The sequence below is a fragment of the Myotis yumanensis genome, unplaced genomic scaffold, assembly GCF_028538775.1.
Source record: "Myotis yumanensis isolate MYYU_CA2020_CCGP unplaced genomic scaffold, mMyoYum1.0.hap1 SCAF_1, whole genome shotgun sequence".
Taxonomy (NCBI): domain Eukaryota; kingdom Metazoa; phylum Chordata; class Mammalia; order Chiroptera; family Vespertilionidae; genus Myotis; species Myotis yumanensis.
The window spans coordinates 54,816,381-54,841,461 of NW_027223752.1; the positions used below are offsets into that span (position 1 = coordinate 54,816,381).

The window sequence follows — 25,081 nt, forward strand, 5'->3', positions numbered from 1 at the left end:
AGGGAAATTGGTCATAGGAAAGGAACCTTTCTTTCTAGTTGCGATTTGAGAAAACTACTACTGCAGGAAGAACATTGCCCTATTTTGTTCACTTATCTCTTCCTGGACTAACTGAGTGAATGTTGTGACCTGAGTCACATGAGGAAGATATCAGCTGTCCATCTAACCAGTGTCTGAGAAAACAAGGAGAAGCCCAGGAGAATGAAGCCCCAGTGTTTGCAACAAGTGAAGGAGGCGAAGCTGGAGGTGGGAGTGTTCAATGGCAAAAGGGCTGGAGGCAGAATGTCTGAGTAGGTCTGTACCTACTTCATCATTCACCTATGTGGTTTTCTTGCTTTCACAGGGGTTTATCTGGTGAAAGGAGCTGTGGAGAAGTCCCCAAATCTCCAGTTTAAATTCCCTTAGTGCATTGCTTCAAAACCTCAGATGGTATCTGTTGACTGGAGGGGAAAGAGGTTCTGACTGTGGTTTGTACTCACCATTCTTTGCACAGTGCCAACACCACCCAAGGCAGTTCATAACATTTTAATTTCCTCCTAAAATGTGCTTTTATTTCATTTTGCAATGTGTAAGCTTATCCGATTGCAGCGATTGAAGTAAATGGAGACTGTTATTTAAGTGGAATCTCATGAAAGACACACCCAGTGATCATTTTCATTCATATTTTTCCATTTCTTTTGGCAGCAATAATGCAGTATTTCCATTTTTCATTGTTATGCAGTGTTATGGAGAATATTCTTTGTGGGTTTAGATTCCAGAGTAGCATATCTGATTTATACTTGATAGAGCAGTGTTTGCCAAGTAATTTTGTTGAAAAGCAGCTGCTTAGGCAGAAAAGGAAGAGCCTACTATAAAAATAATGGAGCATGTTATAGAGCCACAGTGGAGTTCATAGGGACCTAGAGACGTTGGCTCTGGTGAAGTGTGGAGGTGAATTTGGTTTGATTAGACTTCAGTTTCAATTTTATTTCATTTTGGGGGGATAGTCTGCCAGCCTTCCTTTAAGTTAAACGAGTTTCATATTTGCTTATCAACAGGACTCTTGATTATTTCTTCCCTGTAGGACTGGTCACACCAGGCTAAACAATATAGGTGACTACACGTTTATTGTAACCATGGAAACTATTGTCGATGATTTATTAAGCATTCTTTCTCCTGATCCCAAACAATACATTGTGTTGGCCCACGTTCCCTGGAGTGTTTTATAAAAATGTCTCAAAGAACATTTTAGTATATGCCATTGCATTACAAATCAGGAAAAACTGAAGCTTACGTTGTTTGTTTGTTTGTTTTTTCTTTGATTGGATATGGACCCGTAGGAATAGTCCTTAGGTTTCTAACTTAGCAATCTGGGGCACCACTTCACAAAGGTGTGTCAACTTGGCTTTTTTCCAAGGAGTTGTGCTAATGTGAAACTGCTTGTGGATCAGTAGAGAACATCATTGGACTGCTGCCTGTGGTTAATCTATGACAGACTGAGGAAATTGGGTGGGGTAAAGTACTCAGCCCCGGGACCCTCCTCCCAGGGGGCTTTGTGGTGTCCTGTTGGGCAGTGGGAGTCTTTGTGCGCCCAGTCCTGGAGCACACGGGGCTTCGGGCTTCCTCCTTTAAGCAAGCCCTTGAATCGGGCTCAGGCAGTGGCCGTGTAGCTGTGCTAATGGACTCCCATTTTGATGGCAATTTGGCAGGGAGTCAAACTTTGGCCCTAAAGCAGAGGTGGTGCAATTAGACAGCTGAGATGCATTCTCTGAACACACACTTTTAATTGATTTCAGCTTGTTCAGTTCACAAAGATAGAGCTCTGACACATAGCAGCCTTCTTAGAGGGGCTTATTTTTACTTTTCCTTTATTCAGCAGCGTAATTCAACAGCAACAGAAGCAACAATAATACAGAGCTCTACAGAGCGCGGATCTGGCATGGCTCAGATACAAAAAGTATTATTAAGAACTAATGAGTGAGATAGTTAGATGTTAACCGGAAAAGCATTAATGAGCAGAAGAGAATTCTGGCATAAACATCTGTTTCTGAAGCAGATGTTACCTTGTAAATCTGCTGAAGAAAAGCCTGTGCAAATGGAACAGCGGACCATTTTAGGTAATAGGAGGGACCTAGTCCTATTGCGAGGTTTTCAGACCGTTTGGGACTGTTTTGAAACTCAATGACTTTGTGTGTTGAGGCGGTGAATTTAGGAGGGCATTTTGGGGATGACAAGAGGTTCAAACAGAGGCGAATTACAGTGTCAGATCACAAAGAGCTGTAGACCATGGACTCCAGCTTCGCAGGAAAGATTTGGGGTTTCCATTAACTAAAGAGCATGTCTCTTGCCCCATCTTGTCCAGTGCTTTAGACTTTTCAGTTTCTATGAATTGTGGCTGTTGTCACCTGGGCTGGAGATTTAAGACCTCTTCTGCCCCAACAAACATTACCTAACCTTTAGCTGGCTGATTAGATAGCTTACTTCCTGCAGATGACAGCGGGGCTGACAATGGGTTAGTGGTCACACATTCCAAGATTACACAATGAGTACATTTTAGCAGCTTTCAGTCTTTCATCCAAGACTCAGGAGGTGGCAAGATTTTCAGGGATCCCCGGTGGAGGCTTGGGTATTTTTTCAGAGCCTTCAAAATGATGCTGTGTAGGCAACTGCCTCACTCATATCTACACAGGGACAACTTGATTTGGCTGATTTTCACTTAGTATCATGGAAGTAAACTTAGACCTAGAAGGAATTTTAGGATTATCTAGTTGGTCCAAACACCTCAATGAACAGACAAAACAAACAACAAACAGACAAACACGAGGTCCTGAAAGTGGTTTACCTAGGATCACTGGTGAAAGGTCTAGTTCCCAGGACCCTGACTCATGTCTGGAGCACACCCTACCTCACCCCTTTCCAGGGAAAAACTCCTTCCTTCTGTAGCCTCCTGGAGATCAAGAATGGAGAGTTTCCTTAGCAGTAACAGTCACTTCAGAGAAAACCCTGGGCGAGCCCCATTTGGTGCTTTGAAAGTTAGAGGCAAGGACTAAAGTGAGAGACAGTTCCAGCCCCCAGGCTGTATAGTTAGGGGTTGCCCTTAGGGGTCACTTGTTTATTTATATCCACCTTCAGAATAACCACAAGTATGGTAATAGGAATATGTTTTTAACCATTCATCTTTGGAAAGCTGTGTGCACCAGCAATGTAACAAGGCAGTGGCTCCCCCAGTGACATACTTGGGCCCCTGATTGTCATTGCAGTGGAGGGGGGAGGGGGGGTGAGTGGGAGGCTGCAGAGGGACCCAGCAAGCCAGTTCCCATCCCAGGGACCCAGTGGCTGCAGTGATGGTTTGTGCTGCAGCTGGATAGGTCTAGCCTCCTCCAAACAAAAAAACACACACAACCAAACCAGCAAAAACCAAACAAATAAAAAGTGTGGCTCTGAAATCTTTGAAGGAGAAGAATGTCTTGATTAGGGGGAATTTTTTCCCCTTTGTGGCCACACCAAGACTCTCTTCCTGGGCCCTAGGGGCTTCGGCCAGGAGACTGCTCAGAAGAGCCTCCCAGGGTGGCCTGGTATTCAGATTATGTGCAAGGTGCCCCTTCCACTTTGTACTATGTTTCTCAACCCTGTGGGCATGATGACTCCCTTTTCTGCGTGTGTGCATGCACGCACACATGTATTGTTCATGCAACAAAGAACGTGAACAAAAGCCATAGTTGCAAGAAACGACATGATTTCCCAAGTTAGCAAGGTCTGTGATTCCTCTGGGGAATTCCCTCTCACACAGAATCCAGGAAGGCTTGGTGAAGAGTAGCTGCTAATCTTTGACTTTTCCCAGAGCACAGGCATCTACTCATAATCATGAGGGGCTTTTTATTCTCCCTAAGAGAAACTGGAACAGCTCGTGTTAACAGAAAATTCTCAATTAATCCTTTTTGTTATGCTTGAGGTACTGACTCATTTCTCTGGAAAGAACCATTGCATCTGTCATGTAGCTCCTGGCGTGTCACACGCGGATTGTGTGTTATTTCAAGGGGAAGTGGCTTTGCACCCTGCGGTCCCAGGGACACGGGTGTGCGCAGAGCTTCCGTTGGGTTGCACCATCAGGAAGGTGCTCATGGGGCTGCCATTTTAAACAGTGAAAATTGCATTTGTGATTCATCGTCTCCCTGACAGTGTTTCTTTTACCTTTGTGACAACGACTTGGGAAAAGGGGAGATTCAAGCAGCGTTGCTCCGCCTTTGAGTTTCTCTCTTAAATGACTCCTTCCATCATTTTCAGTGCTGATGGAAGAGGCTCTCCATAGAATTCTTAAAAATTCTTCAATTCTTAAATAAATAAAAGCCCCTTTCTTGCTATATGGAATGAGTGTGTTTCCTCCTTGGGTGACTTTGCTGTGAGTTACCAGTTTAGTAGCTCTTTTTGCTCTTAGGACGTAGCCATTATCTCCCTGATCCTCATATGAACCCTCTGAGGTGCACACTAGTAATGAAGACTCTAAAGATTCTGGAGATTCTGGATGCTACTCAAGGTCACGCAGCTAGCAGATGATGAAGCTAGAACTTGAACCAAAGTGTGTCTCACTCCCAGGCCCATTCTCTTTCCTCAGTGGGTCCCACCAGCCCCAGCCACTTTATGCCACACCATTAGCAAATGTCATGGACATTCTGGGAGGAAACCATCCTGTTTCTTGTAACGGTGGCTTTGTTCCTGTTCTTATCTTGCAGGAGCAACACACACACACACACAGAACTTCCTCCGCTCTGTTCCTTCTGCCGATCTTTCAAGCTTTGGTTCAGGCAGGACCTCCTGCAAGCACTCTTCTCTGCGCTCTTGGCTTTGCCCCTGCTCTTGTCTATTCAGAGCTCCTGGGGCACTCTGTCAGCCCTGTGGTAGCATTCTCCATGTCATACTGTGTGTGGCCTCTCACCTGGCCAATATGTGAATGCCTTGAGGTCAAGGGCCTCATCTCAGGGCCACTAGCCGAGCGCCTGGCACACAGAGGCCCTGTGATCTCTCTGCAGATCTGAACCAAACCGATCGTGGGAGATTTTACTCAGGGCGCATGGGTAGTCCAGATCACCTGCACGTCAAGAGGTGGCATAGCCTATATCCTTAAACGGGTCTGGAAATGGCTTGCTAATAGGAGACATCTGTGCCTTTCTACTTTTCAGGCACTGTGACAATCTCCACAAGCAAAAGGTTTGAAGAACTATAACATTTATGGCTCCCTGGCCATAAATTCACTACAGAACACATAAAAAATGCCATTCCCACAGGGTTATGGCAGAGATTCAGTATTGCAAACATCTGCATATGAGCAGTAAAGCTAACCTCTGGTGTGCAGCGCTCGCCTGTTACTGACATATATTAACGTTAGTGACAATCAGATGTGATTATCTAAGATGGCATTTAATCTGCCAACTGCAGACTTATGGCTTCTAAACACCCAATTTGCCCCCTTCTTCATATGTTGTTTTTATAGGACTCAAATCACATGCAGAAATTTGTGATTAGTGTGGCTCTGCTTTAGTGTTGTTGTTTTGGTGGATAATGGCGTACGTATAAATTTTCAGTACTTAGATTGATTTTAGCACTCTGGATAGAATAGGCTTTCAAAAGTTTGTTGAACAGCTGAGTAAATTTCAAAGCGTTATTACTTTACATTTGGAGACATTACTGAGAGCCAGAAAAAACGAATGGATCCTGATATTGGCAGAGAGTGTTTTTGATCCAACAGGTTGTAATTAATTTAGAAGGTAATTGATTGGTGTCTGCATGTTATGTATCCCATCTCAAGGTTTAAATTGCTGCCATTATTTCTTCCCTGTTATTTAAACCAGGGCTTGGCAGAATTTTTCTGTAAATATTGTAGGCTTTGTGGGCCATATGCTCTCTGTAGTGACTACTCCACTCTGCCATTGTAGCAGAGTGACAGTAGACAATGCGCTAGCAGATGAGAGTGGCCATGTTCCAGCAAAACTCCATTTACAAAAACAGGCAGTGGGATAACCCCCGATTGAAACAAATGCAGATTTTTCAAACAGCTATTGGGAAATTTATAACATAAAATGTTTTTAGACTTTTTGGCAATGGACCTCTTATCTGGCTCCTATTCCACTTAATAATTTCTAAAGAGGTCAGATCAAATTTTAAGTTAAAGTATAATATTTTAAGTAAAAAAAATATTATTCTTTATCTTAGTGCAGTGATTCTCAATATTTATTTGATTTTAGTTAACCTAATGCATACAATACATTTCTAGTAACTGGCTTACTGCAGCAAAAATTTTCAAAAAGGAGAGGATCTGAGAAACACCCAGGTCTGGTGACAGTACTCTGAATTATTTTCTCTAAATTCACTTTTAAAATTCCGTCTCAGCATGAGCTCTGTTGCATTTGAATAAGTAGATGTTCAGATGGGCAGAAATATTTAGGCATCTGCAAAGAAGGAGCTTAGAACCAGAATTCCTTCTTAGCCATAATCCCAGCATCACCAGCCCAGGCTTTCTCTGTCTCAGACAGGACCCCTCAACTCGGGGAGAATGGACATATGCAAGAATTTGCAGAGATCTCATAGGTGAAGGTCAGGTTGCTGAACAGCAGAAAGGTGTCTGGTTTTGCAGTTTGAAAAGGATTATAGAGCTTGGAGCAAGGTAAATATCTGAGAGTTTACCTTTTAATACTTCTTTTCCTATTGCTTTGGAGTTATTTTTTTATGCCTCTCCAAACAGTGCATGAGACCACCAAATTTGCATTGCACCTTTCCAGGTGACTTATGCAGTTTGCAAAAATATGACCCAGGATAACAACCGAGGCAAGTGGAGCCTATATAATCTATTCTTATTCCTTCTTTGCTATTTCAGGTTGTTTCCATCTTGTAATTTCAAATGGTTTCCAAGCTGCCCTCACAGGTGTAGCAACTGCTGACAGCTTGAAGTTAAGCCAGCAGCACTCCTTACCCCTGTCTTTGCTGCTTGTCTTTGCAAATGACTGAGCAGGAACTGGGGACAAGAGAAAAACTGCAAGTGTGGGAGAGGCCTGTGGCCTTTGCAGCCCGTTGTGGAAATTTTCATAAGACCAGAACCAAATCTTCCCGACTTCTCTTAAGCCACTGAGTTCAGGGATAGAGCAGTGGAATATTTGAGATGGAAGAGACTGCGGGCCAGTGATTTTCAAAGTGTGGTCCTTGCAGCATCAGCATCACCAGGAAGGATGTTAGAAATGCACATTCTCAGGCTTATGGCCAGCCTGTTAAACGATAATCTTTGCTGGTGGGCCCAGGAATCATTTTTTTAAGTCACCTAAATTATTTTTAATATATTTTTATTTATTTCAGAGAGGAAGGGAGAGGGGGAGAGATATAGAACATTGATGATGAGAGAAAATCATTGATCGGCTGCCTCCTGCATGCCCACTACTGGAGATCAAGCCCCAGGCATGTACCCTGATCTCCTAGTTCATAGGTTGATGCTCAACCACTCCTCACAGGCCAGGCCAGGCCCAGGAATCTTATAACAAGATCTTTTAACAACAGTTTTAACGATGTCTCTGGATGATTATTGTGCATAGCAAAGTTTGAGAAGTACTGTTTGAGTCACTAACCAGGAAGATCTGTCTAGTCCATTTTTAGGGTTGTGGAAATTGAGGGCAGGTAACTTGCCCACCATGAAACAGCTGGTCTAGAGCTCTCTTCAGTGACAGTGCCCATCTAGGTGGATTGCAGGGAGGCCAAGGGCATTGAAAAGATTGATGACTTGGGACCAATGTCCGCCCACCACTATGCAGGCCATGGTGGAGAGGTACTGGGGTTAGAGGAAAAATGGAAGTTTGTGACTGTGAGCTCTCCTCCTATCCTGGGCAGCCTCTCTCCATTTAAAAGCAGGTGACCCTGCTGCTGAACTTCCTCTTTTAAATAAACAGCCCCCTAGAACATCCTTGGCTGAGCTTAGCAATAAGGTGGGAGGGAACAGAGAGGGGTGGGAGGAGAATAGGCACCCCCTTATCATCATGTCAGTGCAATCACTGGGGATTACTGTTGAGGATTAAGAGTCACTTGGGGATAATTCAGCTAGTCTGGAGAGGGAAACACACACATGCACACACACTCACACGTGTGTGCACACACAACACAGACAGATTGCTGAAACTCATGGCAGAAAACAAACAGCATAGGGAAGCAAGGATGAGCGGAACTAAAAGGGCCTGCATGCTGAATAGGTGGTATGGGCTCCAGAGTGATCTGTTTCCCAAACACTTTGGGGGAAGTTGTATACACAGTGACTAGAGTGGAGCAGCTGCTTTCCCAACTCTGCGCATTGCTCTGTTTCAGAGCTAGCATCCTTCTCCTCCAAGCATCTGTTACTGAGAACACTTGCAGGTTCTGCCAAGAGAACTCAAACTGGCAATGGAAGACTTGAAATTTAGAAAATGAGACACACACACACACACGCTCCGAAAAAGATACAGCAAGTCCCAAGGAAAGTGTCAGATATTTCCCAATATCTAGGCACCTCTTGAAAAGGTCAAATACATTATCTATCTTCTGTGATTATCCTTGGACTCGACACAAGACCTCAACAAGTTAGTGGATTGCTTTTCCAAGAGGGGCTGTGGAACTTGCTTCCCCCCTTTTGACTCTGGGTCCCCCAGGTTTGGTACCTAGAAGGCTTTTTCTTGCCATGCTGGGTGAATGTCCAGCCCAATGGGCTCTCGCAGACATGGTTAATGGAGTCTGGGAGAACCTTGTGCTTTTCCAGTGAACCCTGAGAGAGCTTAATAGACCGGAGCTCTCTGAAACAGAGGAAATAATTTGTCTGCCTTCACTGAGAGGCTGGGCAGAAAGTTCAAGTGAGAGGAGTGGCCTGGAAGGTCTAAGGCAGTGATGGCAAACCTTTTGAGCTCGGCGTGTCAGCATTTTGAAAAACCCTAACTTAACTCTGGTGCCGTGTCACATATAGAAATTTTTTGATCTTTGCAACCATAGTAAAACAAAGACTTATATTTTTGATATTTATTTTATATATTTAAATGCCATTTAACAAAGAAAAATCAACCAAAAAAATGAGTTCGCGTGTCATAGGTTCGCCATCACTAATCTAAGGTGAGGGAGCTCCCTTCATCCCCCTCTGCCTCCCCCTGCTGGCTGGTGGTAGAGACTCCTCTCCCTGCTGGAGAGCCTCTTGCCCACTCCTACCCCGTAAGTCCCAGGCTTCACAGGACTTCACCTATGGGTTATACCAGGAGGGGTGGGAACAGCCCCAGCTTCCAATGCAGGGGTGGCTTAGGGTATTTGCCTGTGCTCTTACTATCACTTTGAACCAAACAGAAATGACTCTTTTTGCCTTCTTTCTCCATTCTTCTTCATGCTTTCGGAGGACTTGATGATCAAGAGAGTCTGTGTACTCCCGTTTTCTCTTTGTCCTGCACAGTGGGGTTGACTCTAGTTTACTTCCTGGAGAGGAGCAATCCCCACAAGGCAGGAGGAAGCAGGGAGAGGTGGGGGAGGTGGGGCTGAGGGGTCTTTCTTTGCCTTTTCTGAGTTTCTCGTAAGCCCTAGAGCACTACAGAATCCTTCTCCAGATGAGCAAACACTGCAACAGATGTGTCGACAACAGTGTGTTCTGGGTTATTTGGGTCTGTTTAAATTGGGCCTTTCCTGCACCAAAGGATTTTGTGAAATAGGTTGGGTTTTTGGACATAGATTTCCAGCCTCCGATTTGGAGAGGCTAAGAAATTAATTACCCTATCCCAGAAGGTCTGTGGGAGTGCATGGCTTTGATTGGGGAACTTGATCTTGACCTTCCCCTCTGGATGCTGCCTGGAATTTTAATAACATGGTCACTGTTAGTAAAGCTGATGGCCCATTCAGACGCTGGGAGGGGGGTGGAGAGGGAAGCCATGTCGGGCCTCAGGGGAAGAAACATCAGCCCTGTCTGCCTACTGGGGAGGGACAGAGAGGAGAGGTCCTGTGGTGACCAGTCAGGCACCACCCTCAGCCACCAGACACAGCTTTCACACCAATGCCACACCTTTTAAAAAGGGACACTGTATGGTCTCAGTTGCTGGCTTCCAGTGGAATGCTGGGCAAAAAAGGTTTTGTCTAGCATGGAGCACTGAAGATTCTGAGTGCCCAAGAGGTCAGGAGCCCTTCAGTCCAAACCTGATTCTGTGGTTCTCTGTCTTGGGGGGGAGGGACGTGGGGGGGGGGGGTATTCATTCAGCTCCTCCCTCCTCCCTTTCCTCATCAGCCAAATGAGGAGATTGCATTAGAATGAGATGCTTTCTTAAAACAACAACAATACCAACAACAACAAAAACTCACAGACACCAGTATGGTGATTGCCAGAGGGAAAGGGGGTGGGAAGGTAGGAAAGGCATAGAAGGGATAAATGGTGATGGAAGGAGACTTTACGTGGGGTGGTAAACACACAATACATTATACTGATGATACATTATAGAATTGTACACTTGAAACCTGTGTAATTTTATTAACCCATGTCACCCCAATAAATCCAATTAAAAAGAATTAGATGCTTCCTAAGTTTCTTCTAATGACAACACTTTTTGATTCATGGGCTCAGTATTAAACTGATCAAGTCAGCTATTTGAATTCTACCTCTTTTCTTAGGATCCTAAAGAAAGATAAAGGAATAATTGAGGAAATTTATTTATAAGTATGACTTTAAAATATGCAGGTGTACCTTTTCCCCCAAGAGAGCAACCCCATTGCCATTTGACCTTCAGTCCTAATGAGGAACTAGAAAGATCTGAGTTCCTACAAAACTTAGCCTTTACAAAACCGTTGTACATTTGATCATCACAGCCAGCCTATGAAGCCCTATGTGGGAGCCCCACAATATGGAAGTGATTAGGGAGGGGAGTGGTAAAACCACCATCTAAATACGGATCTTTTGTCTCCCAATTTTCCAGAATTCTAGTTATTATTCTCAGGGCTAGTTTTAACTAATTACTGATTGTAAATCTTGGTTACTCTATTAATCAGGTAGGCTTTTAGCACCTGCTACAGATTCCACTTGGTTTTATTTGAAAACTAAAATATAACCAAAGGAAAGTATACACACTAAGAAGTAATTAAGGAGATCAGTTCACATTTAGTATCTGCAAATATATATATTTTGGGTTCCAAACTTATAAATAAGTTTTAAAACATGACTCACCCTCCTGCCTTTTTATAAAGCTGTATCTAGTTCGTTTCCCTTTTCCAAATATAAATCCCTAAAGGTTAAGAGTACTGTTATTTTTAAGGCAATAAGGAACAGACAAAGTTAGCCTTTTCAGGTATTTTCATGTAGGCAGGGAAGCTCGCCAAGGGAGTGAGGCTAAGATGGCTCAGTGCCCTCCGGCCTTCAGAAAGCGTCTCGCGGGGATCGAAGCTTTGATTCCCAGCAGTGCAGGAGGGAACAGATGTGAGGCTCTCCATGGTGCCTCCCCGAAATATGTATGTGCTGTGGGACAGAGCAAGGCCTTTGAAGATGGGAGAATTCAGCAGCCCTGCGACTGTTCACTTTATTGCTTTCTTCCTGTGCAAAATGTCTCCGGACCCAGAGGGAGAGATACCAGCCAGACAGTGAGTCAAATGACAAGTTGACAAAATGGTTGTAATTCTAGAAGCTGCAGTCCCATCGCAGCTCTTTATGCAGGGGCGGGGATGAAGCCAAAATCTGAGACAGCTCCCAGGAGAGCAAGGAGATATTGTTACTAACAGTTGACCAACTCGAATTCTTTCCACATGTGTTTATGCCAGACGCTGGAATACACATGCGAATCACATCTCCATTCACACCTATACCTAGCAACTGGCAAACTCGTCAAGAGTCAGCCAGTGAAGCCTCCTAATGTGCTCTGTACCCACCGTGTGCAGGTCAGGCAGCTGATGTTGTGCTTGAAAGGCCTGCAAGTGTCACCGCAACCATCTCTACTTCTTGTCCAGAGATTTAATGACATCAGGCACAAGCCGGGACAGCAGAATTTGATGCCACTACTTTTATTAGGACAGACTTGTGCAGGTTTGGACATGGTATCTATTTGCGCTCATTCATTCATCCTCTGCACAAATGGTTCCTGACCACCTGCTGCCATCCATTATTGTCCTAGGAGCTGGGGAGAGAGCACTGGCACATGGTCCTGCCTTCCAGTTTCTGACACTCTGGTAGGGGGTGTAGGCAAGCAAATAGGACTCTCCGAAGCGAGTGGCAGGTTCAGAGATACAGGTGAGCTTAGGTGCTTTGAGAGCATATGGGAGAGTCATCACTCTTGTGATGGAGTGGGAGTTTCAGGGAGAAATGGGAATGGGGGTTGAGGTTAGGCTGAAGGACGAATAGAGGTTAACCAAGTGAAGTGTGCATGGAGTTCAGAGCTAGGGAAGGTGCAACCAAGCAACATCCTGGAGAAGTAAGAGAGGGAAGCTCTGAATAAGTAAGGGCTTCCTGAGCTGTCTGCCATGTGGAGGATGAGCCAGCTTCCATTTCCTCAACTGTGTTCTCTCCTTGGCTTTCATAATCCTTGGAACATGTTGGTCACAAGCTAGCCTCCTTACATACAAGATTTGCTAACTCCTTCCCACTGTATAATAAATACTGTTGTCTCGATTTACAGTAATGGAAACTGAGTCCTCAGGAGGTTAAATAACATGTTCACAGTTGCACAGTAAATAAAGCAACAGAGCCAGGTCTCAGAAGAGATCGGGTTCAGAACATGAGCTTGTCAGCATCACTGTGCTGAAGTGCCCAGGCCAAATGGGCACCTGATACTTAGCTTTGTGTTGTTTGAGTGGCTTCCTTTCTCAAGGCCCTGCCAGCTCTGTGAGGCTGAGGATTGGGGTTACTCTTAAGGTAGCCCTGCCGTGCCCACCACAGAGCAGGCACGTTATACCTTCTCCATAAATACTTGCGAACGGAAGTGGGGCTCTGCCTTGTGTTCCCTTCCCATCCTTCTTGCAAATGTAGAAGTAACTTAACAGTGACCTTTGGACTTAGGCATTTTTAAATAGTTCTTCTGAAACTGGGTAGGTGACTGAGCAAACGATGAACTAGTTGATGTCTGAGAAATTTAGCTATTCCTAAGAGACCCTTGAAATCCTCGTATGACACTCAGTTATACAAATGGGATGATGATGCTGGAGATGGAGAGAGCATAGCTTGTTCCAGGGAAATAGAATCAGTCTATGCCATGGGAAAGTTTTATAAATGAGAGGAATAATATAACACTGCACCTAAGACCTGGTAATGAAATAAGTCACTCACATCTCTTTAACTGATCTATTAATAAATTTCAATTTTATCACTTTTTTAAAAGTGAGTACCTTTTATATGAGAATTTGAAGGCAACATCTAAATGAATTGGTGGCACCATTTCTGCTGCTCAGAGTACAGTGGGGCCTTGACTTACGAGTTTAATTCGTTCCATGACGGAGCTCATAACTCAAATTACTCGTATGTCAAATCTTAAAGTGAACAAGTGAGACACGAGATGCTGGGCTGATGTTGTTGCATTCACTGTGACGTTCGCTGTGCCAACTAGCAGTGGGGTATCTGAAGCTGGCTTGTAACCCGAATTTTAGCTCGCAACTCAAAGCAAAAAATGGGCCGAGAGACGGCTCGTATCTCGAAAAACTGGTTAGTCAGGACACTCGTAAGTCAAGGCCCCACTGTATATAGCTTCTTCAAGGGTATGGTCTTAGAATAGTCTGGATTTGAGTTGGCTTTTTTTTTAACTATTAGAGGGAACACGATAATAAGTTTGTAATTGGTTAATAAGGGGATCTTGGATGAGAGGGCAGAGTGGGAAGCCTGCACCTATCACCGGTGGAGCATAGGCCAGTTATTCAGTCATGCCAGCTCAGGGTTGTCTTGTGTAAGTGAGGCTAAAACAGCTCACCTTTTAGAGTCTGTAAGTTTTGAAATAGCACATGAAGAACAACAGCTCATTGCCCACCATGCAGACATTGCTTCTGTGAGATAGATGAAAACCCACAATCTGCTTCAAATTGTCCCAGTGTGGTATGTGCCCTGGTTGTGGCATGGTTTCTGGCCTTGAATACAGTGTGAGCTTGGACACTGCACTCAGGGAGATGTGGGTTCAAATCATGAGTGCACCACTGCCACTGTGACGTCTGCAATTCATTTACTAGTATTATCTGTGCGTCGGTTTTCTTTTCTGTGGAATGGGTTATTGTTGGGATTGAATGAGAGAAGCTGTTTAAAGCCCTTAGTATGGATTGGCACAAAACAAGTACTCAATAGATGCCAATTATCATCATCTCCTTTTCTTATTATGCAGTGGTTGCTTCACTAGGAAGTATCAGGTTCTTCCCAGGGCTTGCTCTGTTCATTGAGGCTTGCTTTGCAAACAAGGTTGCAGTTCCGTGTTTTTGAGAATGTGACTTAACCACCATGTGGAGGACAGTAGTCAGCAAGGGAGATACATTCATGGGAGAGCTGCCGAATAGGGTGGTGCAAAAGGCACTCGAAGAGATTCCTCCACATGGAGTGGGTGGGAGGCTTCAGAGAAGTGCTGGGCATTTACTTGTATTTCAGGGACTTAATAGCAGAGAGAGGTGAGAGGGCAGGTCTTTGAAAAGATTTCCTCAGAAGGTCTGCATCCTTAGATAAACATGGAGAGAAAGATCTACAGCAGACATGTATTTGGCAGTCGGCTCTCAGTTGCAGACAACTGCTTTCTCGTCCCTTCAACGAAGGACTGTATGGAGGTGGCCATGACTTTGCCCAGAAAGGCTTGTGGACTGGGCAGTGTGGGCAACCAGTTTCTGCCTCATCTCGTCCATAACCCTGTCTCGGTATGTGCAGTCTAGACTGAAGGAAATGATTGCCACTTCTCAAGATGTAATGTCATATCTGAGACACGGATGAAGGAAGATGAAAAATAGCAAACAACTGAATGCAGAATTCTTTGGTTTCCTTACACAGTGTCTTCTTCATTAGGAATCTGAATCTAAGTCTGCTACATCATCCCTAATGTGATAGCCTTCTGAAAATATGTCTACTCATTCGCTCTCTCTCCCTTTTCCCTCCCACACCCTCCCCATGTAAAAATCATAGCCCCCGATCACACCTGGTGTCATCTGCAATTAAAGATTACTTCAACTGCTGACAGTATCCCAAGCTGTTCTTTAAGACAATTTCATTCTACTTAGCAGTACCCGGTGCCTGCTGATTCTGCTGTCGTGTTTTCTCCGTTGAAGACATTGCCTCAACAAAATCTGCTTCAGAGTTTTCCTGGCTTCTCCGTGCTGAATTACAGTGGCAGTCAACGGCCCACTTGTGTGTAGTTCAAGAAGCAATTAAGGGCTCTTTCTTCGAACGAGCAAGGGAGGGGGTAGAGTGAAAAATGATCATTATTCGGATGATTCCTCTGTGTAGCTGAACAGTTCGCAGATCTTTGATGCCGAGAGTCCCTCGCATTGAAACCCACTCCTGTCACCGCCTCTGCAGCCTGCCTCTTGGCAGAGCAGCTCAATGGTGGTCAAGGACTCACACGCCATTAGGTCTGAGCAGCTCAATCTGACATTAGGATTGTGATTAAATACAGTTGAAACGGCGGCACAGCTGTCCAGGGCATGATGACTGCAGCCCCGAAAATCAGAAAGCACCAACTTCTGAATCTTCCCAAGAAAGCTGGCCATCTCCATTGTCAGCCCTTTGTTTTATTCTGGGCGGATTTATTGTAATTGGGATACGGCAGTCTCATCTTTCTAGGCATGTCTACATGACTTACGTCTATCTTTAGAGGCAGGGTCTTTAATCTAACTTACACCACACGGGATCTAAAACAGAGCTGTAGACAAGTGGCTTCACTCTTTCTGTTTAGATCATCAGCTGGCACCTTTCTTGATGTTTCCCAGTAAGTATCTGCTGTGTGTAGAGAAAGAAAGCACATGCCAGTGGTCCTCCAAGGTGGTTCCTGAACCACCAGCAGCAGACCTCTTGGGAATGTGTTAGAAATGCACATCTTTGGCCCTACACTCAAAACTCTGGGAGTGAGAGCCAGCACTCCAGGCATCAGTAAGCCTTCAGGGGATTCTGATGCATGTGCATGACTTTCTTCTGAAGAGGAGACCTTGGGTATGAGTGAGACTAGAGGAAAGAGGGCTGAGCCTCCTTGAGGAGAGGACACCTTTGACATAGCCTCCCAGCTGTCTCTTTTGGATACTTTTGGGGTTCCCTGGCAACTCAAGTTTCACAAGACCATGTGGGTGTAATGTTGGACCATGCTTACTTTAGAGAATGTCTTCTTCCTTCTCCACTGAGTGTGCTTGTTGAAGCAGAGAAGGGCACTGATTCTTGCTCAAAACCAAGCAGCTGTGGTGCAGTGAGGGGAGGTTCAGTCGTAGGAGACTCAGGTCAAGGCACAGCTGTCCAATAGCTCTGGGACTCTGGGAAAATCCATTAACCTCACTAAACTTAGATGGACCTGAGTTCCCCCATCTCAAAAGTGGAGCTAATTATATGTGCCCTAGCTGTTTCACAGGACGTTCTGCTCAATTGAGATGGAGGATGGGATTTTCCCCAAACTTGTTCCTGGGTGAAGGTGCCCCTCCAGCTCAATAGGGACAAAATACTTGGTTAATTTATTAAACTGATGCATTTACATACTGTGCATACATGGCAGGGCTGCTCTGGTAAGGGGAAGTAGAACACAGGGCTGAATCATGTCAGCCCAAAAGAACCTCCCATATCCACCTTGTGGCCACACTCTGTGTCCAGGTGCCCAATCAGATACGACCAGCTGGATCCTCAGGCATGACCGAGGTCAGCGTGTGATGACCACACAAAGGCAGGGACCTGAGTTGGGTCTTCCCAGTACAGACACCTGAATAAGAGAGGGAGGTGAGCCTAGACAGCTGCATAAGAGGACAGCCACTCTGCCCCTTGTGATCATGGCCCAGTGATGGCCAGCCTCCAACCTAGTACATTGGGCAGCCCCTCTCTTGGGAGAGCTAGCAAGGAGTGGAGGGTAGAAATGCAAGTCTGAGGCAACCCCCGCAAGACTCCCCTCAAATAGGAGAATGCTCAAACTCTGTACTCTGTCAGGCAGAAATCCTCCTTCCCTGTAGTACAAACCCTTGGAGAGGATGAGAAAGGTTCCCTCCTCCCTCATTAGCCAAGCAAACACTCTGAAAATACTAATGATTTATCGGTGTGCAGTTTCGTATGACTTTAGTATTTCCTTTCTCCTGTCCCTCAATGCCATGACTAGCGGCAGGTCCTGAAGACCCTCATTGGCAGGGTTGGCTCTTTCCTGCCTGTTGGGCCGGGATGGGGCTCTCCAGCAGGGTGAGTAGCAAGCCAGCTCAGCTTGGTTGCTGAGGCAATTCCAAGGGAGTTGGGAGAATGGAAGATAGGGTGGGGTCAAAAGGAAATAATAATGAGAATCATCATTAGGATGAAGCACTCATTGAAAGAAGTGGGGGGGATAGGGGAGGGGTCTTATGGATGAATGCTTCCAATGGGGCTGGTGTTTGCTACTTACTTTCACAAGCCAGTGGGGCCTGTTGAATGGGTGGATCTGCTAGGTCTAAAATGCTGGGGATGCCACATCTTTTGGCATAACCTGGCAGCACATCAGAAGCCCTAGTCCTACTACTAAGTGTTACCTGAAGTGTGTTTTGCTGTTGGCCTGCCCTCTCCCACCCCCAGCTTATAAACTGTAGCCACCCAAGTCTCTGCATGTGGGCCCGGTCACCACACTGCGCTTCTGCTTAAACTGGTGCTCTGCCACCTGCCCACCTGCGAGGCCTGGAGCCTGTCCTCCACCCCAGCCTTCCTGAGTGAGATCCTGAGAGCCCTCCCCCTGGTGTCCTAACTCCCACTCTGCTCATTGCTGCCCGGGTTCCCATTTCTACTTGTCTGGAGGTACTATGTGAACACTCACCAATAGTGAACATGGCTGCTGGCTAGAGACACCTATCTCTATTTTCTGTCTGTCCAATGGGACTTTAGGATTCTGAGCAGACATATCCGGCAGCCCTAAGTGCCATGGATAAGACCTGAGTTTGTCATACTTCTTTAGATATGTATTGTAACTCAGACTGATGAACTCAACTTTGTTCAGCTCCATGGCTCCTTGCAAAGATCTGCTCTTGGGGTAAAAAGGAGAAAAGAACAGGTTCAGACAGATTACATTTTTTCAAGTCAACTAAGTCTGGCTAGAGATAATCATCACAACCATCCCCCTTCCACTCACTGCTACTACTCACATTTACTGAGCACATACATGCTTGAGGGGCATCCTTTCTCTCACTGTGATTTGGCAGGTCCATTGCTTCTTCCTAAACCCAATGTGACATGTCACACAGTGACGAACAACTATTAAGTCTCCCTTAGCAGCTCCCTTCAAGGATGAAGGGTAGGGGCACTCTTAAGCCTGCTGCTGAGGACACCGAGATCTGATGGAGAGAGGTCCTCCTCCCGTATTCCTAAGGCTCCCAAACATTCTCAGCTCACGGCACCTTCGTGGGTCAGTAACTTTGTCACTCCCTAGACCAAGAGAAATACCTAGCAGTTCACTGTTGGTCTCAAAAAACTTAAGGTCGTAGTCTCTGCTGTCAGACAAATGTAACTGTGTGGCCCTGGACATTTTAAAATAGCCCATGGCTTTGCTGTGAGTTTGTGTCAGCCCCCAGCATGGCCACCAAGACTGAAACCTCACTGAGGCAAAGGGGGTGGGCCTTAGAACAGGGAGAAACATTTCCAGGTGTCTGCCACCTTTACTCACCTTCCCTGAACAATACAGTAAATATTAAGAACTTCTATCCCTTTCTATGGGGATGGAGATAAATTGGGGAAGGTTATTTTGATAAATTATAAAGAATTGGTAGACATGGTTTTTCCTTATAGGCATTTTAATAACAGAATCAATTTCAGGCCACTGGACAAAGCTTCTGCCCAAGAATGTCTTTGGGCCTATTTGCATATGTGCTACCTGTGGGTTAGTTTTGAAATAATGATTTCTTTCTGGAGTAACAGAAAGATTGCCCATGTACCCTGTCTGTTTCCATGTCTGAATCACTCAGTGGACCTTGGGCTGCTTCAGGGCAGTGTCTGGTATAAAGTTGGTGCTCAATTGCTCAATGTATGTATTTTTTATTTTATTTTTTTAAATTATCACCTGAGGATATTTTTTTCCATTGACTTTCAGACAGAGTGGAAGGGAGGGCGGAGGGGGAGGAGAGAGAGTGAGAAACATTGATGTGAGAGAGACACAGCAATTGATTGCCTCCACGTGTGCCCCAACCAGGGATGGTGTTTAAAATGGCAACTGAGATATGGGCCTTTCACCAGGAATCGAACCTGAGACCCTGCGATCCATGGGTGGACACTCTAAGTACTGAGCCAAACCTGCCAGGGCTATATTTTTTAAATTATGTAATTTTTTTTATGGATGGCTTGTGAATATATTTTTAAAGTTTCTCCAAACAGCCATCAGAAATACTTTAATTTATTAAGTGTCCCTGACACACATAATGACTTAAATTGGATCACTATTTCTCATGTTGTAAATTTTTAAATTGAGGTATAATTGACATATAACATGTATTAGTTTCAGGTGTACAACATAATGATTCCATATCTTTATACATTGTAGAATGATCACCACACTAAGTCTAGTTAACATCTATTACCATACATTGTTACACATATTTTTCTTGTGATGAGAACTTTTAAGATCTACTCTCTTAGCATCTTTTAAATATGCAATACAGTATATTGACTATCGTTGCCATGCTGTACATTCCATCCCCAGGACTTATTTTATAACTGGAAGTTTCTATCTTTGACTCCTTTTACCCATTTCACCAACCCCTCATGCCACCCCACCCTACCCTCTACCTCCCTACCCCATGCCTCTGGCAACCACCAGTCTATGCTCTGTATCTATGAGCTTGGTTTTTATTTTTGTTTGTTTTAGAGTCTACGTGTAAGTGAGCTCATACAGTATTTATCTTTCTCTCTCTGACTTATTTCACTTAGTCTAATGCCCTCAAGATCCATCCACGTTGTTGTAAATGGCAAGATTTCCTTCTTTTTTATGGCCGAATAATATTCCATTATTTCTATGTACCACATTTTCTTTATCCATTTATCTATCAATGGACACTTAAGTTGTTTCCATATTTTGGTTATTGTAAATAAGGCTGCATTGAACGTGGAGGTGCATCTATCTTTTTGAGTTAGTGTTTTTTATTTTCTTCAGATAACTATCCAGAAGTGGAATTGCTGGATCATATGGTACTTTTATTTTTAATTTTTTGAGCCACTTCCACACTGTTTTCTATGCTGACGGCACCAATGCACAAGGGTTCCCTTTCTGCCACACCCTCACCAACATATCTTAGCTCTTGTCTTTTTTGTAATAGCCATTCTAAGAGGTATGAAGCGATAGTTCATTGTGGTTTTGATTTGCATTTTCCTGATGATTGGTAATCTTAAGCATCTTTTCATGTACCTTTTGGCCATCTGTATGTCTTCTTTAGAAAAATGTCTATTCAGATCCTCTGCCGACTAGTAGGACTAGTGGATAGTTTTAATTTCTCCAGTAGCTTTCCTAATGGACATCACTGCTGTCATTCTCCAGTCTTGTTCCTGTTAGGTTTGCAGGAAAATGGTAGTGTAAATGCATTCAGCAAAGCAGAGAAGGCCCAGGCATATCTTTACATGAGTTCCCAAGGAGAAGTGAGATCAAAGTGTGCTGGGAGGTGGGGGGCCCTGGGACCCTTTGCCCCTCGTGATCATAGCAAGCACACCCTTGCGAATCTGTACCTAGGCTCCATTCTGTAGGTGGTCTTGTTCTAGAACAGGAAGCTACTGGAACCTCAGTTACGAGTGCTAAGACAGAGCTTTGGTGGTAAGAAATAAAGTCATTGAGGGACTACGTGATATTCTGGAAAACAATGATACCAGGGAATGCCTTTTGAAATTTAGCAGTTTGGCATTTGGGGTGGGGAACATTTCAGTAACTCCAGAAAACACCAATGGTTTTCCTTTTAAAGTATGCCTACCATGGATTACTTGTTCCTCATCTGAGATGGGTGAAGCATAATTGTATTGACGAAGGAAGTAGCTTGGGGAGGCAACATGCTCATTTCCTATTTAATATTGACTGTATTTTACATCAGATACCTGACAAATTGTCAGATATCTGATAATTTCTGTTCTGTGTTTTCTCGACTCTCTCCACAAATCCACTAGGCCAATACCATTGAGTCCCTCCGGTAGAGGCAAGTCAAGCCCAGCAATATAAGCAGTGGTACGTTTGCGAGGCAGGTCAGGACACGGGAGAACCTTGCACCACTGAGCAATGAGTGATAGTGCTGAGGGAGTGGGCCTAGACAACATTTAATACTCATCCTCACCCTGATGGAGTCTATGTGGTTGTAAGCTGTTAATAAACCCACAGGCTCATTATTGTCTTGGTTTTAAATAAAACAGGAGCAGTAAGGAAGCTTGTTGTCACAAACAGTACACCTGCCCACTGCCCTCTTCCTTGCCTTACAATCAACAAAGGCTCTTTAACATATCAATCTCCACAAGCTGCTCAAAGGAGCCATGTACAGCACAGAAAGAAGCAAGGGAGAAGGGACCATTCCAGGCCTTTGCCAGGTGTAGTCAGGGAGCCATGCACTGCCTACCTCGCTCCACTTCTTTTCTGCAGCCAATTAAGAAAAGATGCATCTGATGGAGGTGAGAAACGGATAGGAAGCCACATCTTTATAAAAGCCATTATTTGCTCCAAACCACCTTGGGACTGCCCAGATTTAAATTCCTGTAACTCACTTCCCCTGGGACCCCAATGGAATGGAAACACTGACTTTGAACACTTAACATTATTCCAATACTTTTCCTAGGGTCCATGCCCTGTCCTGTGCTTAAGATGCACTAACTCATTTAATCCTCAAAACAATATTAAAACCCATGAGAAAGATACTATTAGTGTGATCTTTCAATCCTCCTTAGGGCCATATGATAGCCTGATAGCTCTATCTATCTATCTATCTATCTAATCTTGGTATTCCATTAGTACCTGGGAGTACAGGTAGGCTTTATAAAATAAGAATTGTTTATATGAAAATAAAAATAATGTAGCTTATGGTCAAATTTCTGTTAATCCAAATGTACAAAGACCCCCATCTTATACAAAACTTCATTTGGGTTCTTTTAAGGCTCAACTTTTTTGTTGCTGTTCAATGGTACACCTTCCAGTATAGATTTATTTGAAGGTCAAAGAATTGAGTAGCTCTTGGGACAAATGATATCCCTATTCAACACTTAAGTTATAGGCTTTCTGCTCTAATGATTCTTAGAGTAGATTGAAATATGAAAATGTGAGTGATGTGCTTGTACCCGTCACTTTGGATGTTATCCCATGTTCTAAAATCATAACATGAAAATATGAACTTACTGTTGTATTTCTTGTAGGCGTATCAATGCCAGTGTCCACTGAGGGGACTGAGAGAAGGGGGCATGATGCAGGTAATGATATATTTTCATAAAAAGGAAAGAAATGGAAATGTTTTGGCTTTCATTCAGTAACATATAATTTGCAATGTTCTTCCCCTCATTTACAACCCTGTCCATGTATAAACAGTAATTTGCTCTTATAAACATGTACTGTAGTTAGAGTTCTGTTGGGAGCAATTGGTGTTCTTTATCTGTGACATCATGAACATTTAAAAAAACACAATAATTACACATATTCTGTAGGGGGGAAAACAGTAGAGAGAATCACAGAATCTGTCTAGAGGCTAATTGTTTCTTATTGCTCTGTTTCTGCGTGTCCTGCCCCCCACTCCCTTTTCTCATCCTTCAGAACTCAGGGCACATGTTTCCTGTTGCAAAGCTCTAAAGATGTTGTTACTGTTTGGAGAACTGTATTTAGTATTTTTTAATATCTGAAATAACTTGTTGCCCTCGTTAACAATGATCATTCAATTCTGAGATCTGACAATGAATAACCCTGGATTCATTTGCCTGATGCAGTACATTGTGGGTTGTGATTTTTTTTTCTTTTCCTTTCTAATCTTTTTCAAATCCAAGGATGCTGCAGTGGAGTCAAGGTTTGTATTTCTCTGAATGGTTTGAATTAGAAAAAAATCTGATCCTGGTAACACTGGTTAGTGGCACCAGCCACTAGCATAAGTCTCTGGGTGAAAAGCATCAGCCTATTATAAAACTTGTTACAGGGTGTCATTTCAACAGAGGAGACCATTAGATTACTAATGGGGTATTTACAGGAGGAGCAAAGCACAGTGGAATCTGAATGTATAAAGAGCTTATGTTCTTAAAGTCCAGATTCTACACTTTTTTTTTTGGTAATTTGCAATGTGTTTCCCCATTGGAACTATATCTTGCATGCTTTGGTCTCCCAAGCTAGCTTATGAAAATCTTATAATGTAGAAAATGGATTTTTGGAAAGACCCAGAATTAGCTATCAGGTAGCCCTGGGTTTGAGTCTAGGCTGTAGCACTTACTAGTTGCATGGCCCCAGGCAGGTCACTAAACCTTTCTAAGTTTTGGTTTACCCATATACAAAAGTGCTGAAACCTGAAACCCTGTGTTTGATGCAGAGTTTACTAAGTGAGTGAACAAATAAATAAGTATATGTTTTATTTCTGTGGAAAACATTCATCCAAAGAATGAAAGACTCTTACAACCTCTGCAGTCTTGTGGAGATTTCAGGGCAGGATCTGCAGAAATTGAGATTCTATATATATATCGATTTCAGTCAGTGATGAGAGAGAATCATTGATTGGCTGCCTTCTGCACACCCCATGATGGGGTTTGAGCCTGCAACCTGGGCATATGCCCTGACTGGGAATCGAACTGTGACCTCCTGGTTCACAGGTCGCCGCTCACTGAGCCATGCCAGCCAGGCGAAATTGAGACTTCTTAAGGAGCCTTCCATGGCCACTTGTTTGACCTGCAGTCTCCTCTGCAGGACCTGCGGCTGCGTAGCTTCGGGGCAAGACCAAAGCTTTGTGAACACCTTTATAGGCTCCTGTCCAGGTAGTGGTCACATTGAAGGGGTGCGGTGGTCATTTGTGTGTTTGACTCATGCACAGGTTAATGTTTGCAAATAAAGGACTTTGTCTCTAGTCTGTGAAATGTAACAAAAGGTCTAAAACATATATTTTTAGAGAGTATATTAAATATAGCTACATTTTAATTGGTGCAAAGGAGATAGGTTAAAGCATTTGAGAAGGAAAAAAATAAACATACTTTTTTAAAAAATGAAATGCCTAGTGCTACTCCCAGCAGGGAGCAGAAGGATACAAGGTATTTCAGACTTGGAGGCCTTTGTGGAATGGACTTTGGGGTTTTTTTAAACATGACCCCTATTTTTCTAATTATAGTCAGTTCTCAAAGAGACCCGGGTGGGAGCAGTTTTAAATCTGTCTTTTCTTTCAGTAGGCATACCTTCTGAAAAATCCCCAAAATTTCAAGAGGAGCTTTTCTTCTTCTTTTTTTCTTAAGCAATTGCTGTTTTTTGAGCTCCAAGGGCTGACAGCTGTTCTAGTTTTGCTTGGGGACTTTTTCACATTGTGGATTAATCAATGTTATGAACTGGGTCCGTGGGGTTTTGGGAATGTAATTGGTTTCAGATGACACTTTGCTAGTCAATCTGTGAAACAGCCGAATGTTGACACAGCTGAACAATTCCAGCTGTTTCCACTCGCCCCTTCCTCTTTCCTTGGACGCTGCATCCTTTGCCTTTATTTTTGCCTTCCCTCTCTCATTGTGACTTTGCTAAACTAATTTGTTATCCTTTCTGAAATTTCTTTTTGCTTTTCTCTCCTTTGGGATACCATGGCTCCCTGTTTAGTATATCTTCCACTCAATTATATTTTCAAAACTTTTTCCCTTGGTTTGCATAGTTTCTAAGGAAATAATAGTTTTACCATTTAAGTTCCCTTTTATTTGTGGCAGTTGCGTAGTTTGTTTATTTAAAGGCACACAGCAACAAATTTGGGCTTTACACAAGTGGTTGGATTCTGCGAATATTTGGTTTCACAACTGCTTGATTAACATTATTTTTAAATTACCAGAGGCCTTCCATTGGAT

The 25,081-nt window shown here is 43.8% G+C and overlaps 1 protein-coding gene across 2 annotated transcripts in view; it reads left to right on the top strand.

Moving 5' to 3' along the window:
- RORA (RAR related orphan receptor A) overlaps positions 1-25,081 on the top strand; it is a 716,083-nt gene that overhangs the window by 144,629 nt on the left and 546,373 nt on the right. For both annotated transcript variants that reach the window (XM_070421618.1, XM_070421616.1), the window contains exon 2: positions 22,439-22,492. In XM_070421618.1, the coding sequence (XP_070277719.1) occupies positions 22,439-22,492 (54 nt within the window). The remainder of the gene's footprint in view (positions 1-22,438; positions 22,493-25,081) is intronic.